This window comes from Festucalex cinctus, chromosome 12 (genome assembly GCF_051991245.1).
Source record: "Festucalex cinctus isolate MCC-2025b chromosome 12, RoL_Fcin_1.0, whole genome shotgun sequence".
Taxonomy (NCBI): Eukaryota; Metazoa; Chordata; class Actinopteri; order Syngnathiformes; family Syngnathidae; genus Festucalex; species Festucalex cinctus.
In genome coordinates, this window is record NC_135422.1 from 12,714,922 (window position 1) to 12,734,906 (window position 19,985).

A 19,985-nucleotide genomic window follows, 5' to 3' on the forward strand; every position below is an offset into this window, starting at 1 on the left:
AACAGCGACGCTATGTGGATTTGTGTTGTCATTGCATGCGAAATAGGGTGACAGTTTTTTTTCCGTTTATAACTTTATTATCATTATTTTTAACAATTGATTTCATTTCAAGTGGGCCAGCCCTCATCTCCGTCCAAGTAACGCTTAAAACAATACGAGGCTTGTGTTCTCAACATTTGTGTTGCTGTTGGTGTTTATAAAATAGGGGCAGTACTTGATCAGATAAAATGCTTCTTCCTGCCCCTTCATGCCTGTTTCCTTATATTTGTGGAAAAGGTGGCTAATGTTGTTTATTTGACCTTTTTTTTGTTCTTTTTTTAATCTAATTTTCAATTTTACCACTGAATTTATTTTGTTTGTATAGCATTGTGAGTATGATATGAATGAAACAAACAAACAATAGTTCACCACCTTACATAACTCGAGACCAAATGGCAAATGGACTCCTTAATTAGCACTTTATCTATACAATTTGGCGCCAAAAGTACTTTAGAATGCTTGACATTGACTCATTCAGACACACATATTTGTCATGACAATAGGTAGGAGGAAGTGCGTGGTCCTATTTGGCCCCCGAGTAGTACGGAAGTGAATAATTGTGACCATTTAAATTGCCCTTCATCCGTGTCGTGATAAAAAACGACCACATGATGGCAGTAGAGAACTGCTGAAGTTTACTATAGCATTTCCTCCCTGATTTCGGGCGCACCTGCGCTTCGGGGGGTGGGGGTGGCGGGGGTGAAGGTTATTTTAAGCATGAAGGTCACACACGCAACGCATCTCTTCGAACGGTTGCCTTTTAAAGGCGAAATCGTCTCATAAAGAATTAAAGATAAAGACAGGTGTCACACCTGTATGATACAAATTATGTCATGCCTTGGGAAAAGAAAATATTTATGAATGGCTTTATGGCATCACAAACAGTCATGATCATCATCAAGTGGCCGTTCGTCATTCCAGACGTGCTGGGACTGTTTATTTCTTCAACCCCGCCTCCACCTCCACACTGGAGACGACAAATCGATAGTGTCCTGCCGCAACATCTCCACGATCTCGACGAACACAAATATTAGGTATGACGGGCTTCGTGACGTCTACACTTAACCGGCGCTCCGATTGGGTAGCATCGGGAAGGGGGCGGGGCGTTCTCCATTGAGGAATTTGACGGCGACGTACGTACACACGCCTCCCGGATAAAAAGTGCACACTAGAGTGGCGGCGTCGAGCAGACGAGGAGAGACGAGGCAAGATTAGACGACCCGGCTGGCAGTTGAGTGTCATTTTGTCGTATTTTGAATCTCTTGTGACGTGTTTTGGGGCGTTTTAAATGTGACGTATCGAACACCCAAAGAGCCGCAAGTTAATTAACCCCAGTGGCAGCAGGTGCGCTTCGAATACATGTCTGTATTTCTTCGGACTAATTCAGGTGAGTTTTCTCCCGAGTATTTTATTAAGCCTGTGTAGTGTTAATGGGTGTCTTTTTTTTTCTTTCTTTTTTTTACGTGAATTTTGTCAATTTAATGCTTAATTTAATCGAATAAATCTTAACCAGGTGATTCAAATCGATGGCCACACTCGTTTCCTGACCCAAATGTCAGAATAAGGTGGGGGGAGCGTCAGAAATGTGGCAGTTAAATAAATAAATAAATAAATATTAGCCTACTCTGCAATAGGTAAGAACTAAGCTGGAAAGGGTTCACATTTATCTTTTATGCTATGAAAATATTTTTTGGTTTGCGTCCTTCCATAACCCCATTCCCAAACCATCCCATCCCATCCCATCCCCTCCACTCTCCATCAAACCTCGAGTTGTATAATGGCTGCAGGTACACTGCAGTCACAAAAGAGGATGCACCCATTTTGCCATATCGATATTCAGCATAATGTTCATGTACTAGTATGTGCTTTGTTGTCACTGTAAGACCAATCACCTCACTAGTAGCCCAAACAAATGTTTTCACGCTACTACAGCCCCTTAAATTTTGTCCTACAAATATGAAATTGCGTTTATTTTTTAACTTTGACCAGTTTTTTTTTTTTTCAACCCTGGTCCTCAGGGCACACTATCCAGCCTGTTTTCCATGTCTCTATTTGCAAGGCAGGTGATTCCATGACAGCTCATTAGCAAGCTCTGGAGAAGCCTGATAATGATCCTCACCTGCGTTGGAATCGGGAGAAAATGAAAACAGGCTGGATAGTGTGCCCCGAGGACCAGGGTTGGGAAACATTGCCTTTGACATCCATCTTGTTGGGGTCCATGTACCAGTTGGCTCTTTGTCTTCACAAAACAATTCAATTCACTTGTACAACAACTTAGCAACTTTTCACCCCCACTACTAATACCACTGTTGGCCTTCGAGTGCGACCTTAAATTAGACATCAGATCAATGCGAAGACTCCTGTATGACATTTATACACACTAGGAGGACAGCTTTACACTAGTAACTTGTAGTTCTACTAGTTTTGCCTAGTTGTTCTAGTTGCCACCAGTTGCACTAATACTGAATTGTTTCACTGGCAAGGACATAGACTACATGGACAACTGAGTGCACTAGTAGGATAAATGCTTCCAATCTAGGTCTGTGTCTAACACTAGTAGCACCAAAGTGTCCACTAGCAGTATGCCTCACTAACATGGAGTTGTAGTATGAGTATGCAAAAATGTAAATAATGGTGAAGAAAACATAATTAGTTCTACATAGTAGTTACCAAAACAGTCTTCAGATTTCTGTAAAGCAGTTCTTGGACATTCTTGGCATAACGTCCATGTACTAGTACACTTTGTCTTGTTTCCTCTGTCTCTTTACTACAGGTAACCGTAAGTCACTGAGGATGTTGTTGTGGTTTTTGAGACTTGATATTTTGTATGCTCCTTCTTCCTGTCTCCGGGGAGAATATGCGAGTTGCTACTTTTTGGTCTTTTGCTGGTGAGCGTTGTTGTGCAGGTTGTCGCCTCGCCAGGAAGTTCACACTCAACAGCTATCTGTGTTGTAACACCACTTGGCTTCTGCACATTTTTTCTCATTTTTTTTAATTATTGTAATCAACCGACAAAAGCCCAGTAAGTGGGTGCAGTTATTTTGAAGGTCAACCAATCTTATGAGACTTAAGCTCTCGTTTTCATCGCAGGATCATGTCATAGTCATGGTTACCATCAGGGATCTGCTTATTATGGTCAAACCGCATAAATGTCTAATCGCTATTCGCTACAGGTGTATGGGGTATATGCTACGGAAGAGGCGGGACTGTTTTTTGCACAACAGTTTGTTTCCGGTTCGGTTTGCGACGTGTGGGCTGCGTCAAAAATACTTGTGCTTCCGACTTTGTGCCCCTGGGTTGCGCGTTCGCAACCTGGACCGGAAATAAACTGATGTGCAAAATCACGTCCCGCCTCTTCTGTGGCATATACCCCATTGGTATGCCTAAAATCTTGGTTTGGTACATTGTTTTAAAAACAATCAGTAGACAACTGTACAGTATAGTTTGTGTATTCTTGACATGTGTGACCCACTAGCCTTCTGCCTGCTGGCCTATATCCTACCTGGCTCAAGATGTAGAGGATTTTACCTGCACCAGGGCCAGTTTAAGTCACTGTCTGTACGCACGTAGTCATCGTTGAGAGCTTTCACCGTCGTGTATGCTACTGTGTATATATACTGTAGATTTTATGTAATTCATTTACAGCTTGGTTACTTATAGAATGGCTTCCCATACAGCCGTGATGGTGTTTCCCTACCAGGTGGACTTATTTGCGAGCGCGCACACACACACGCTTCCTCCTCATTGTGCCCCAGTTCTGTTTTATTAGCCCAATGTTCTGTTATTCTTAGCCAAGCAGGATGTTTATACGATCCCCGAGCAGAAATATGACTGGCAAGGCTCGAGTGTTTATCTTTCTTCCCGCTTCTCAGGTCGTCACTGTCGCACTTCCCTCAGCATCCCTCCTCCACCACCACCACCACCCCATCCCTTCTTTTTGCATGCCTGCCTGGCCCTCCTCTGCATCCCACTCACGGATGGAATGACATCCACCGTGATGAGCCTCCATTACTTTTATTATTGTTGGTAGAAGTAGCTCAAACAAAAATAAAGGGAACACTTATGAACAACACATTTGAGACCTCGATGAATGAAATGTTCAACTTTTTGATTCATTGTAAGATTGATCAATGAAATGAAAAACATTAACCTAAGTATGTCTGGATTCAAAATAAAAATTGAAAAAACCTCTCCCGAATGGTAAACATTTAACACACAGAAAGGTGGTCTACACTGTTAGTTAAATCTGGATGAGACTACATTTCATGATATCAAGTGCCACAGGTAGCCTCATCCACGAAAGCGTTACTTCCTCAGGACCTGACACTTTGACGTGTGATATACAGCAATGCGTTGAAGAAGTGGAAACTACTCTATGGGGAAAAGGACAGTTGACTGTCGCGCTTTTTTAATTCTCGTGCTTTTTAACATTGACTGTCCATAAAGGTGTAGAAAGAAGTCCCCTCCAGTTGCAAGCTAAAGCATGTGAACCCATAGGAATTACCCCAAAACAGTTTTCATTTGACATTTTACATTGCGAGTAGAAAAAGTGTGAAATCCTATACTTATGACTAGGGGTGTTAAAAAAAATAGATTCGGCAATATATCGCGATACTACAGCACGCAATTCTCGAATCGATTCAATAGGCAGCTGAATCGATTTTTTTAACATCCATTTTTGATGGAAAAATGTTCAACAAAACGTTTAAATTTCACACCTTAAGAATGGAAGAATGTTATATTAATGGAACATTAAGCCTTAATATTTTATTTCAACGCTGTTCAAACATGAAAAATGTTACAACCTGTTTGTTAAATACAGTGGCTTACAGTTATAAGACTGAAATTTCAGATCAATGAATAATACATTTTCATACAAAACTTAGTGTACATGTATAAGTTTACTGAATGGTATTTTCTAAATTTGAGTAAAAAAATCGCAACAATCCACTTGTAAATTCATATCGGGATTAATCTGTATCGAATCGTGACCTATGAATCGTGATACGGATCTAATCGTCATGTAGACAATTTACACCCCTACTTATGACTGAGTTGACCTACGTAGGTAGAGTCCAATCAATGTGACAGGGTTAGAGCTGTGCCTAAATGTTTTTTGTTTTTTTTGTTTTGTTCTTAGGAAAAGTGTCTGTCTACTGTTGTGATGAGGATGGTGTAATGTTTCATAACCAATTAATAAGAAAACCAAGTAATTCCAGAGGTACTTGATAAAATGTGGATGTGGGACAGGTCTCTCGTTTAAAGAAGTGCGAATGGAGGATTATCAAAGGTAAAATGTTAACCGCTGTCAAGTAAAACTTTGGAGTAAATTATGTGCTGCTAACGTGATTGCGGTCAATGTGTGCATATATAGAAGTACATATGCCTGTGAGGCAAGTCACGTGACCGAGCTGAACCACACTGTGTAGCCAGGACGGTGCCGTGCCGCATCATGCCACCGACATGACTTCACAGTGACTCAACTGGATGATACTCGCTCTTTCACAACAACGTTGCACTCTCCCTGTGATGTCAGACTTTCCATAAGCGAGTAAAACTGAGTGTGTAATTGGGACTGGAAAAAGTAATTAAAAAGCAGTTGGCTTTTTTTTTTTTCTTTGCTTTAGGGGTTAATCAGCTGCCACTTAGTTACTCATGTCATGTGATGCTACTGCCCCCCCCCCCACAAGAACTGCTAATTTGAGTGGGCTCTTTTTAGTCTGGAGGGAGGCAATTTGGAGCTTAAGTGTGTGTGCCCTCAGGTCCTACGCTACTCGGGTTCGGGTTCATTAGCCATTGGGGTGCCGTGCAGGTGGTTTGTTTACTATCTTTTAGACTTTTTGGGGCAGTGATTTGTTGTGATATCTGATTCAATCAAGTTAGATTTCCATGGTTGCGTCCTGAGAAGGAATCAGTTTAAGTCTTACGATGAAACTATTAACACATATATATATATATATATATATATATATTTTTTTTTTTTTAATTCATGTCTGTATAGTGATGATTGATTGAAACACTACTTTTAAGAAATAGGAGGCACAGTGCAAGTCCAAGCTCTGTTGTGGATTTTATATGATTGGATGCACATAACATTTGATGGGTTTTGCTTAGCTGTGAAAGATTCTGTATATTATTGCAATCAATCATTGCCTCATTGTACTTTCTGCTGAATCATGTTTCTTGTGACCAAGCGGCGTTAAGTGTGAAATGTTATAATGTGAAACAGGACAGTGGTTTGTGATATTTTGGTCCATGTGGGCTTGTGGTTGGAACATGCCAATATGGAAACAATGCCATGGTTTGAGAAGTAATTGGTGCGACTTTTTTTTTTTTTTTTTTGTACTTTGCCTTAACACCCCAACACACACACAATTTTAATGTATTTGATATGTGTAAACATTCAGCTTTAATTCAACAGGTTTTGCAACATATACTGTAGCATTAATGATTGTTATATTCATAATTGGCAAAAAAGAAAGTACTCTACGTGAAATGTCATGTTTTTGTGATGGTTCTTAAAGCTGAGCATCCAGCACACTTGAATCAAAACCTTAGTAGTGGCATATATAAGGCCAAGCATGTTAAAGCTCTGCCATTGTCCATATACTTTTGGCCCTGTAGCTCTTCTGACCTCTTGCAAAAGAGTATGTGTTCACGAAGTGTGTTCGACACAAGCCAGACCTGTGCTCACACATTCCTTTAGGAGATGTTTCATGATGTAATAATGTTTCAACAGTGTGTCCTCTGGGCATTTAATCAGCATTGGTAATTAAGTGGTTATTCTAAAGAAAAATATTCTAATGGGACTAGAATGCTTTAGATTGTGGCAAATTGATTTCGCGTAACAAGTGTTTACATAATTGTACTTAGCAAATCACGTGTTAATCACCATCCTCTGCTTATTGCCTCAAACACGTCTGAGATTTAAAAGTGGGTCAAGCCAAATCTCGGTCGGCTCATGTTGAGCATCTTGTCACAGCTTTTCCTTTTAGTGCAGCCAGTAAAGCATACAAAAGTGCAAACTCGTGGTGGCTGCCGACCACGGTGCTTTAAATAGACGGCGTGAGAAGGCCGCCGAGCATCGCATCCCGAGACTGTGCGCGGGCCCCGCCGCCGCCTGTCGTCGTCGTAAAATGGTAACAACCTAGATTGAACTTACAGGCAACCTCATGCTACTTAGAAAGTTTGGTCAAGCTTTGCAGGAACAAGAGTGCACCGAGTTCCTTTCCCAGTCAAATGCCACAACCCACAACCCAGCCCGCCCCTCCCCAGTGCACTCTCACAATGACTGTGGTGAAGAGCAACAACAGTGTGCAGTTCTGCAGTTTCTAAAATTGTTTTAACCTGTACAAAAAACTTTTGCATTTTGTGTTTTCTATGGGCAGTTAGAACAAAAAGTTTTTAAAATCAGCCTCTGTTGTCACTTATCTGCAGACTGAAAACCTCTTTTTCAAGGGAGTCCTGGCCAAGAGGTAATACGTTACAGTTTGAACACAATGTAAAATGATATGCAAGTTAGATTAAAACAGTTACATGTTAAGGAGGCTCTCGAGCGCTCTGTCTGGATTTAAAGTTATTCACTGAGATGAGTCCCCCACTACCCCCTTTTGTAGCAGAATCCATGTAGGAGAGGCAGCGAATACAAAAGCCCATTTTCCTGACTCAGTGCAGGCAAATGCAACAGTTGGCAACAAAATGTTATTTGAACGCACACTCAGAATCAATGCTCTTTATGATCACGTCAGTAAATCCATCATTCACATATCTTTGGAAAATGAATTGGTATACTTTTATATGGAAAACTTGGAAATTTTTGGCAAATTTTTTATATTTTTAGCAAGAGTGTAACAAGCATTTAAATCTGTGGAGTGGGCGTGTATAGCTTAAATATAAGTTTTATTTAAATTAGGGCTGTCAAAGTTAAAGCGTTAATAGATTAATTAATCACAGAAAAATGTCGCATTAATCATGTATTAACGCATATTAATCGCACTTTTTTTTTTTTTTTGGCTGCACTTGAGCCTTGAATGTAACCGCGGATGGTTACATTGAAGGCTGCTGCGCAGGTCAGTGATTAGGTCAATGCAGGGCATTTCCTACGCCTGTTGTTCCAAAATGAGCGGGGTGACTCTAGTTGGTGTGCTCTGTGGTAAATTTCGCTTTAAAAAACACCCCGACGGGACTTTAGATAAAACAAAAGTAATTTGTGTTTAATTAATTAATTGCTGAATTGCAACCAATTGATATGATGCTGTTACGTTTTGCGCAATACACGCATGCATGCAATTGCGTACATGCATTTAATTAATCAATATTTGCAAATGACATTCAGATAATAAAATGCGTTCATGTACAAATATTAAGTATTTTTTAATTTATTTTATATTACCGAATACGCAAGTAATTTAGCTGATTCATCGTGTTTAATCAAAATTAAAAAGTGTGATTAATCAGATTAAAAATTTTAATCGTTTGACAGCACTAATTTAAATATGCACTGGTTTTTACCAGTGCATATTTAAATTAGACAATTAACGATCCCTCTGATTTTTGTCAGTGGTAAATGTTGAAAACATTATAAGAAAGGCCAAGTTTGGGAATGCAAGACTGTCAAAGGCCAAAAAATACTATTGTATTGTATTGTCCTCCCCACCGCATTTGACAACAACCCCCCCCCCCCTTTTTTTTCTCTCTCTCTCTTCTTTCCCGCAGTTCAGCAATTGTGCCTGTACGAGATATGACTGAGGTGATGATCAACAGCACCCCCATGGAGGACATGAGGCTGAGTCCCACCAAGGACAGACTTTCGTTCCAGGTACGTTTTCTAACACACATGCAGTAGATATGTTAAATCCCACAAATTTTGTACAAATGTAGCATGTATAACACTAAACCATAAACAGACCGTTGTTAGGACTGTTCCGCTATTGGTAAAATAAAAAATAAAATAAAATATAAAATAAAAAAGCACTATTTTTTTTTTCTTTCTCATGTTTGCTAGCCACATTTCCAGTTTAACAATTTCCTTTTTTCCGCAAATCGATAGACTGAAAACATGGAATGTCAAAATGTGTTATGGTAGCCACACATATTTGGCTGCTTGTTAATCCTGTGATGTTAAACCTTTAGAATTTTGCTGGAGTAAATTTGTCAAGCGTTTTAAATGAGTGAGAAAAACACAATGCACGAGTTTGTGGATTTTATTTTATTTTTAAATTTTTCTTGGGGAGGCAGTTATTCAATAAAGAAAAACTCATCTACTGTACTGCATTAAAAAAAAAAAAAAAAAAAATGGAGTTGAGGAGGTGAATTGAGACAAAAGTAGGCTAGGCTAGGTCCCTAACACTCTGCTGTGAACAAAAGACTATCAAAACGATCCCTCTGATTTTTGTCAGTGGTAAATGTTGAAAACATTATAAGAAAGGCCAAGTTTGGGAATGCAAGACTGTCAAAGGCCAAAAAATACTATTGTATTGTATTGTCTGAGGATGTTTCCCAAAGGCTCCGTTTTTAAAGCCAAAAGGAAAATATGCTTGTGTGTGAACGAAAGGCCAAAAAGAATAGAAAAGTCTGTTTTTGAAACTGTCAGAGTTCCGTTGGAAATGTTATGTGGCGTTTGCGCACCACTGTGAATCATCCAAACAATACCTCTTCATTTCATGCGTGGCAGGGAGCTAAATATGGTGTGAACATTCTGACTGCAGTCACAATCCAACACAGAGACGTGTCATTTTATACGAAAATAAGAAATCAGAGGTTTCCGTGAGGCGGAATAGCTTTGCCCGGAAATTCATCGCAAATTCGGGCGATGCCAGACACAATCGACCATCAGGTGGTCTTGACAAGCGCCTTCCAGCAGCTTTGTTTCACTGTCAGCTCAACAAGGTCATCCAAACACGCAGCTGCTGTGCCACCGTCACATTTCACACCCAGCATAGACGCAGAGGGATTGTGACGGAGCGTTTATGATTTGGAACACCAACTTTGCATCCGCTGTTTGGCGAGCGATGCCCATCTTGTCTTGGAGGATGTAGCTTGACCCAGAGGAAGAGGCCGACTTCCTCTTGCCTTTTTCGCACACCAGCTGCCTCGTCCCCGTCTGAGGGGAGGCTGGAGCGGATGCCAGGGAAACTGGTGCAAAGGGGGGTGCTAAAGTGTGTACTCTTTAACCCCACCACACGTTGGCTTTTTGCCTCAAGGTTTCCAGAGTGTCTCTGAACCAAAAAGTCTAAGGTGCCAATTCTGACGTCAGCTTTGGTCGGACTTATGTAATTAGCAGTTTGGAATTAGAGTTTGGAATTCTTTGGTTGCCATGTAACATGGGATTCAAAGACACTGCTCACATCCTTGGCCCACCTGACTAGTACAGGGGTCTGCAATCTGCGGCTCTGGAGCCATCTGTTGCTCTTTAGTCCCTCTCCTGTGGCTCACTGTGTAGCTCTAAAAAAACATAGCAGAAATAGTTTTATATATTTTTTAGTTATGACGTAACATTTTCTTTAAATGAATTAGTGATCCATTTTTTAAGCTGTCAGAAAAAGACAAGATAGATTAAATGGTTTTAAAAATTACCTAAAAATGTCCAAAAAGTGACCAGAACATCCAAAAAGGAAGTGAAAATCAGAAAATTACTATAAAATGTCCATCAAACTGCCCAACAGTCAGAATTAAAAAGAAAAAGGCAAAAAACAAAATATTTAAAAAGTAACTAACGTATCCAAAAATAAAAGACGAGCTCCCTAAAACTACCAGAAAATGTCCAAAAAAATTGACAAAAAAAATCAGAACATTTAAGAAAAGGCAGGAAATTAAATGTTCAAAAAGTAACCATAAAATGTCAAAAAAACAGAAGTAATCCCTAAAATTACCACAAAATTGCCCAAAAGTCAGAAAATTGAAATAAGAAAAAGCAAGAAAGAAAATAGGCGTTTTTCCACCGTTGGAACTTTTGGAGAACTTTTAAGTTTACCTTGGTAAAATTCAGTTTAGGCGTTTTTCCACCAACAACAATTACCAGGGTAATTAAATTCCCCAGAGGGAATCCAAGTACTTCCAAGTACGGCTGGACCCAAACTCATTTGAATTAATTACAGAGAACTCGAAGACGCTGTGGAAACAATTCTAAATTCCCTGTTGAAGTTTTACAACCAAGAACTCCCTTTACCCAGAACTCAAAGTTCCTGGGCTTGTTGGTGGAAAAACAGCTATTGTTCAAAAAGTAACCATAAAATGTCAAAAAAAAAAACGTGTGGTTGTGATTAGGTAAATTCCTTTGGAAGATTTCATTCAGGTACGGCCCCTGGAAAGGGCCAATATCCTTGAAAAATGGCACCTTCAAAGAAAAAGAAAAACATTCATGAAAATTGTCAAGAAGATTGTTAGTCTGTGAGCATGACATCACTTGGCCATTATTTATTTCATTTCATATATATACTGTACAGTATACAACTACTGCGCTAGTGTAAGTTAATGATGTATAACCGCGTGTTCCGACTTGGAGTTATGTCACCGCCTTAGAAACGGAACTCTGTCGTAAACCAAGGAGCCCTTGTATATTTTTAATTTGACGCACAAGAGTAAATGTTTAAGCATTTGCAACAATGACTTTCTCAAACAGCATATCAAACAGCGCAGTGGTTTGGTCCTGTTGGTACACAACAATCCCAAAATAGCAACTGATGCGCTGTCTGTCGTCGCTTCCTGCCGCTGTAAGTGAAACGAGTTGTGACGCGTGTCCGAAGGCAAAGTCATTCGTTTTCCAACCCCCGCCCAACTGGGTTTTTTATTTTTTTTTATTTTGTGAGAATAAACTCCCAATGATGGACTTGTGTTTTCCTAACCTGATAAATTCTCACAGTCCGCATCAGAAGAAGACATATTTGCTGTCTTCTCATGCGTTTGATGGAATTCCTGGAGGCTTGGCCACAGCTGCATCCTCTCTCTCGCTCTCTCGCTCTCGCTCTCGCTCTCTCGCTCTCGCTCTCGCTCTCGCTCTCGCTCTCTCGCTCTCGCTCTCGCTCTCGCTCTCGCTCTCGCTCTCGCTCTCGCTCTCGCTCTCGCTCTCGCTCTCGCTCTCTCTCTCTCTCTCTGTCTCTGTCTCTCTCTCTCTCTCTCTCTCTCTGTCTCTGTCTCTGTCTCTGTCTCTGTCTCTGTCTCTGTCTCTGTCTCTGTCTCTGTCTCTGTCTCTGTCTCTGTCTCTCGTCCTCGTCTCATCTAATGCTTACTTTCCACTCGGCACGTTGCCCAGACGCTGACCCACCACCCTCAAACGTCTCTGAGTGAAATATGCAGGTCTAAAAATATTCATCCACTTTATCCAAACAAAAATGCTGTTCTTGGACCTGGAGGTTTTCTTTCCCTCCGCCCCCTTGGGCTTATTCACCGGGTTCCTGAGAACGTAGAAAAGTTGGAGGTTGTTAAATTCCAAAAAATCTCAGCTGTCCGGAGCTTTGGCCAAACATTTGACGACTCAACTTTATTTCCATGTTCTGTCCTCAAGCTTTTTTTTTTTTTTTTTCCCTCCCAACTCAAATGAAATATTCAACACCGAATGCTGACTTTTAATAGAGTGTCGTTTCACTCTCAAAGGCCAGTTTACATCGATTATTATGCTCTTGTATAATCTTCCGTGCTGTACCGGATGAGTTCATAACTAGCTGTGAGCTGCTTGGCATGTCGCCCCTGTCGCCTGCTAAGCACTTCAGATTAAACACGATGCAGCGTTTTCAGCGCAAAGTCTGTTGGACATGTTAATTTGTCACTGATGTAATTTGCTGGTTGCGATTTTGCGGCACAGGAGAGTGATGGATCCGCGACCATGAATATCCAATTACTCTGCTTGTACAACAAGTCCTCCAACAATAATGACAATATTGGTCGTTTTACCATACACGAAAATACGACCAAGTGTTGCGTATTGTAGTTTAGTGACCTCTAGAGGCTATGTTTAACACATTCACTGCCAGCCCAGCAAAAATGCATCATTGACGTCTTTTTCCATCAATGGCAGTGAATGAGTTAATAGCGAAAAAACACAAAATGGAGATTCGAACTTCTGTGCAAAAGTCTTACTGAGCTAACCGTCCAGTACCAATCTGTGTTTATTTTTACTCTTGACTTTTGCGCTATTTAACATGACTGCTAAGAGGTTGTTAAACTAAAATACGTAACACTCGGTCATAATTTGACACTGTTTTGAAAACGACCAATGCGGTGGTATTTATTGGAGGACTGTCTCTGCTTGTCGCATGACGTGTTTTGACGTTGGCATGTCCTCGGCAGATTTTCCCCGACCCATCCGACTTTGAGCGCTGCTGCAAGCTCAAAGACCGTCTGCCCTCCATCGTGGTGGAGCCCACGGACGGGGAGGTGGAGAGCGGCGAGCTGCGCTGGCCTCCCGAGGAGTTCCTTGTCAGCGAGGAGGAGGAGGACGACGACGATGATGATGATGTGGAGCCCAACAACCACGGCGGCGTCCAAAACGGACAGGCGACGGCGAACTCCCAGCACTAGGGGGCCTGCATCGTAGCTTCCGATGTCCACGTGCCCGTTCACGCACTGGTCACGCTGCACCTTAAACCGTTCCGACTGACGCCACCCAAAAGAAGCAATATCCCCTTTTTGTCGCACTGCCACTCGATGGGACGCCGTTCACACACTTGAGAAAAGACTGGGTTGTGGGGACTTGCACTCGCATCGGGGCCGCGAAATAGCTCAAAAAGCAGAACTTTCTCTTTACCCTACAGCTGTGTTCACCCTCTGGATTGCTGTTAAGTGTTTCTTTGCGCGAGAAGGTTTAGCCGTTTTGTTTGTCGTCGTGGGTGTTGAATGTGTCAAACTCTGGCGAAAGTTAACATTTTCGTACTGTTAGTAAAGCGCTAGATGTTAACTAGATTTTTGTAAGTCACTCGGCTAACTCGCTAACTTATAGATGTCAGCTAGTGCAGAGTTTTCCCTCAGTTGGATTTACTTATCCTAATAGTGATGACAAAGAGCATACAATGGGCGTGATCCTTTAGTTGATACTCTCTCCTCCACTAAAGTCAAAATTTAGCGCACTAGTAGAATGATATGCTAGTACCTTTTTATTTTTTAACACACTATTGCTTTCCACCACTATAAGTTTCTACACACTAGACTAGTCAGTGATCCAAAATTACCAGTATGAGATTTGGTGCAACTACTATAAGGTAGTGCATCACATTGGTCTTCTAGTTAGGCCTAGTGGTATTACTAGTAAGGTTTAAGTGCATAGTGGTAGGCCAGAAGTGGCACTAATAGTAGTACAATGGTTCTATTAGTCATCCTGGTAGTACACTGAATTATTTGACAAGAGGACAAAGATTATCCACTAAATGATCGATATGCATTTGAACATTTATACAATAGCTTTGACCATACTATCATTTTTTTCCACTGCCTTCCTCTACTTTATGCACACTAGTAGGACAACTTGAGCGAACTAGTAGTGGGACATGTTACTAGTGATGCTAGTGAACTATTAGTCGGCATATTGGTGCTACTAGCAGGGTCCATATTAATGTGTGACGCATGCCTGCGAGTTGGGTCTTATTTTTACCCAGTGAAGCAGTTTACTAAGGTTTAATTGCATAGTAGGTGAAAAGTGGAAGTAGTCGTAGAAAAGAAAGTTTTTCATCTTTTACCAGTGAGCACAACTTTGGCATGCCAGCTCGTGAGGGAAAGTGCTTTAGTTAACATCTATGCGCTCGTAGTCTTACTAGTGCGCTTCACTGTGGCAGTTTAGCAAATAAGCGAAGGAAAGGAAGCTAACGTGCTAACCGGATGGTATTTGCTTGCCGTGGGAAGACTTATGACTTGACAGTGTACAAATTATGATTTTTATTTTATTTTTTCTCTCCCTCCCCTGCATCAAGCTAGCAACGTTGGACGTATAATGGATCCTGTCGCAAGTGAACGCTCCTTTCTATTCAAACATTGTTTCTTTGGAAGCAGTCATTCTTTTTGTCTCACGTAGCTTTGATATGTAGGTCAATTCAACACGTTCCACCTTCAACGTCAAAAAGTAATGTTGTTTTGGTCCACTTGTTCTTCTGACTTGTCATTCGTGTGGCATTAGGGCTCTGTACAGGATGTCTATCTTTTGTCTTTTTCCTATGTCTGTAACCGAGCAGGTTGTTTTTGTAAAGCTCAGGGAGAATAGCTGCCATACTTGTTTTGTTTTTGTCATTGTATTGAGACCACTGTTTTGTTTTTTCTCTGACTGTTACAGAGGCTGTAAATAAACTTGAATTTGCTAACCCAAGTGTGTGGTATTTGTGTGGCCTACATACTCTTGGTCATGCACTCCCCATCAAAAGTAATGGAAATGTGAGGACAATTCCTCACTGTATATACTGAAACATTGAAGTTTGACATTAGATTACACAACTTAGAAGTTAGCATTAATTATGACAAAACACATTTTTTCACATGAACAGAAATATTTGATCATGTGACTGACAATTGTGTCCCATTATTCAAACAAGGACTCTTTGATTTTTGCCTGTGAAACGGAGGGGGTTGTATTAAATAAAATATGAATGGACAAATGGAGGAAGTCCACCATAAAGCATATTGCAATGCTCAAGATTCTTCTCGTTATGACAGGCTGAACTGAAAATTGTCTTGGAATACAGCTATATTAAGTGTTTATTATTGTGCTCAACATTGGCAAACTACAATTTACACTGTGCTGACATGGTGTCATTTGGCTTGAGAGTGAGACATAAATATCCCCTGGCGCGCTTCCCATAAGCACAATCACAACGAACGATACAAGACTCCTAAAAAATTGGGCTGCACGGAAAAGGACTCATGGACGGGAACTGAGGGGATTTGCAGGGAAAAACAACCACTTCCTGTACAGTAGAAGTGACTGTCGTGTACATTTGCCAATATTTTATTGGACTGCTGTTAGCGTCTTGTGCTAGCTAGCTGCTAGCCATGTAGCTAATCACCAAATGGTTATTAAATAGTCAATGCACAAAATGCAGAAATACTGCACTTGCTGTGTAAAATATAGTTGTGCTAGGACAAGTGAAATTATAGGTATAGTACAAGTGAATTATTAATTACCACCTTTAAAAAAAATCTGTTTTATCACCGGCATATTTTAAATAGTAGTTATGTTATGAAGTTATGTCTTTCAACAAAATACAACACTGGTGTTAAAACCTGTTTGGCAAACTTGAGGAAGAGAACAAAAAGTGAGTCACATTACTTAGCAGAAATGACATCATGAAGGTAATTGCTTTGACCTTGAGTAGATGTGCGGTAAGTCCTTTTTTAATTTATTTTCATTGTTCTGAGTGTGTCACTCAAACCAATACAGCCCTGTTACTCATATTATCCGTACAACACATAAATACCTGTTTTTATAATGTAGTTAAATCTGTTCTTGACCTGTTAGCATATAAGCTAACACAGCTAGCATATACTGTTGAGCAAAAAACGATCAGCATTAATTTGCAATTCTGTTACTGTAGTTAGAGAATATCAAACTAGTAGTCACATAAAATGTAATTTTATTTAATTGTAAAGTATTTATTCAGTAGTATTTTTGAAATGTGCTTTTAGGTGCCGTGGCATCTCTGACAGGGCTACACCAAACACAGCAAAATATGACAATTGACGGAACAAAATATCGAATTAAAAGCGTACAATTGATGATTTCAGCTGCATGAATTAACATAAACATATATTGAAAATGAATGCTTCATTTCCCAAAAATGTTGGTGATCAAAATGTGCACCAAGCCTGGAATGACCTGTACAAAGTGATAAGGCCTCAGTCTATCACGGAGTGCATGCCACAGGGAGCAAGGTCATGGAAAAGTCTTGTTTGACTAAGTGCTCGCTCTCTTTTCAGCCTGTCCGTCAGCCTGACTCTTTTACTCACAACACGCACACACGCACGCACGAACACATCACTACATGCTGACGTCATGTGTAACAGTAGAGCGGTGTTGCGGTGGGTCGAAGAAACAAATGACACACACTCTGCTTTAAAAGGCTATGTTGGAGTCTTGAGGTAGACATCAAAGTCGTTTTTATCATCATCATCAGTTCCATTCTGAAGATTTGAACCAGTTTGGACATTAAATTACCTGAGGGAGGAACACGAATAACACAGTATGTAAATTGGGATTTTGAGGTTTCACCAAGTTAAAAACTCACGCATACATTTAATTATAAATCAATTTTGCTTGACTTTTTTTTTTCTTTTGTCAGAAACGGCGCAGGAAATCAGACAGCTGCAGCAAAGTGTAGATTATAAGTAGTGCAGCTTCCAGAGCTAAATCAATGCAACAAGGTAAGCTAACATAACCTAATAATAAAAATAAAATAAAATAAAATAAATCAGAGGAGACTAATGGCATTGAGAAAATGGTGTGCTGCCACAAAGTGGAGACTATGGGGTATGAGACTGCAGTGTCCAGAGTTAAATCAAAGCAACAGGAAAAACTAACATTAACAAAAATACACACACGTATGTAAATTAAAAACACACAGGAATTGGTCTGCCTGGCTGCATACAGACAGATGATCACAAATGTGATTTCCATCACTTGTTCACATCTCTGTGTTCTGTGTCTATCTCCATGTTATTCACAGTGCCACATATTTACCCTGTCTGGACCGGTTCCAGACAAATTATAAATAACTTTTTTTCTTTTTCCCGCTTCTTCTCTAGCATCATGTTATGAAAGATGAAAACTCTATTGCTTCTCTAACTAGGGGAAGCATGGGAACACGGTCAGGATATGGAAGACGATATGTGGTTTTAAAAGGTTTGCGAAAAGCTCTAAAATGAGTGTAGAAAGTGTACATCAGATAACTGTTCTCATTCTCCATGACTTATTACAAGGGAACTCATGGACTAATGTTACGCAAGCACTGGTGTGCGTGCGTGTGTGTGTGTGTGTAGGTGTTCAAAGAAGACATTTTAATGTGGACAACCAGTCACGAGTATTGTCGACTGGCTGTCAGGTCAAACTCGGTCGACACTCTAGGATAACATTGTTTCCATTGGAAAGAATTCCAAGAATGAACGAGAAGCTCTATCAGTGAAACACTTACAGAAGAATGCTACGTTAACTTCAGGTTAACACTGTCAAAATGAGTAGCAATTAAAGTCAGGTTGACAGTATGAAGTATTATTAGCTTCTAATGCTAGCTAGGTGGCTAACCAATCTGCGAGAAAGGCAGTGTTTTTCTCTGTTTAACTCAATGTTAGCTCGCTAGCAAGTGGCAGAGGTAGTGGAAAGCATAAGAGCTAGAGCTAGCCTAGTATGAGTACTAGAGTTAGGGTGGCCACTCACACTCACCAGTGAGAAGCACATGGCAGTTAAAAACCCTTAGGCATTATTATGACCGGTTTTCGGCTTTTTGATGGTTCTGACCAAGTCATTTCAAAATAAGATACTGCCCAGTTAAAATGTATTAATTTTTAAATTTTTATTTAAAATGTCCTCTAATGACCCATACAGTGCAGTGGAATGAACCAAATGTGGTGCAATTGTGTGGTGTTCGATCAATATTTTCTGGTGGAGTTTTTTACGTACACAGTCTTGTTACTGTGCCGATGCTAACATTTATAGCATGTATCCGAAAACATCAATACTGGTTTTACGTCATTGTAGTTTAATGCCATTACTGTGTGTAACTTATACAAGTACTGTATATGTAGCATGCAGCCAAAAGCATCACAGCTAATAACATCCCACTTCCTAACACTGGAACAGATGTTGTATCCACTTTACATGATTTCCTGTTGGATCATCTAGCCGTAATACATTTCATCATATGCTTTTGTGCCACAAAAAAAATAAATAATAAAGTTTATGTAATTTTGTTCCCTCTCCATTTAATCAAATTTCTAGATTAAGTGCAGAAGAGGCGCATGAGTTCAAGTTGGACTGGACGTGCCTGTTACATAAGTCAACGTGGGAAAGAAAAGAGTGACTTTTTTTGGGCATCGCCTCTCGTCTCCTTTGAGTCTATTGATAGCACTTTGAACTTGTTTTCTTACATTGAGAAGAAGGAGAAAATCGTTTGTTATATTTAACATTCTTCCCTTTCACGACCTCTTTAAGTCTTCTCGTCTTACCGCCGTGCTTCCTCTTCTCGTCCCCAGGCCTTGCACCTGCGATACCACTCTTCCCTTATAAAGCGTCTCTTTGTAGTTTTGCAATGTACTACTATATCGGTGCATTTATCTCGCCCATGTCCCTTCGTGCACCCCTCTATAGTCTCGAGGTAAGACGGATTACAGTGGCGAGGACATAAGCTGCCTATTTAAATCAACACGTAGGCTTTTCAGCCTAAGGGCAACTATATACAGTACGTATGAACTAATATATAATACTGAGATGACTATTCAAAAATGTAAAAGTGTTTTCACGTCACTTTTCCACTGCAATGTACAGGATTCCATGTCACAAAAGTGCAGCGAAAAACCCTGACTGAACACATCATGAACCTACAATAACAATGAAGGTAACTGAGATTCTCCTGTACTGTATTTACTTCTCTGCATAAGAGGACACATTTTATCCCAGAGGAGACTTAGGGCACCGCGAAAACGGAGCAGTTTTAAAATGTAAACACCAGAGATTAATAGAAATGAAGTGTTTTATTTTTACATTTTTCTGTCTCATAATTGTTGTGGGAAATCATTAACATGGTCAGTGTCTTCACATGAATTAATCTAATTATTGTTTTAATAATAACATACAACCGTTATTCGTAACATTATTAAAGGTAATATGAGCATATTTGTAATAAGTGTTTATCAAACTGTAAGTCTGTTCAAGTGTGAGCTTGAAACACTTCTGACAAACGTCTAATGTGCTACCACCAATTTGCACAGGTTTCCAAAGAAACGTTTGGTGGTCTGTGAAAGGTCACGGGGGAGTCTCGAAA

General features: G+C 40.2%; 1 protein-coding gene across 3 annotated transcripts; it reads left to right on the plus strand.

The window, feature by feature from the left end:
* The first annotated feature begins 997 nt into the window (after positions 1-997).
* Positions 998-15,320, plus strand: lbh (LBH regulator of WNT signaling pathway). 3 transcript variants are annotated; one of them, XM_077538863.1, is made up of 3 exons: positions 998-1,073; positions 8,755-8,857; positions 13,324-15,320. In XM_077538863.1, exons 2-3 carry the CDS (start codon positions 8,780-8,782, stop codon positions 13,552-13,554), a joined length of 309 nt encoding a protein of 102 aa, XP_077394989.1. In that variant the 5' UTR covers positions 998-1,073; positions 8,755-8,779; the 3' UTR covers positions 13,555-15,320. The 3 variants fall into 3 exon arrangements, with proteins under 3 accessions (XP_077394989.1, XP_077394988.1, XP_077394987.1); XM_077538862.1 differs by lacking the exon at positions 998-1,073 and adding an exon at positions 1,158-1,269; XM_077538861.1 differs by lacking the exon at positions 998-1,073 and adding an exon at positions 1,184-1,426.
* Positions 15,321-19,985: the final 4,665 nt, after the last annotated feature.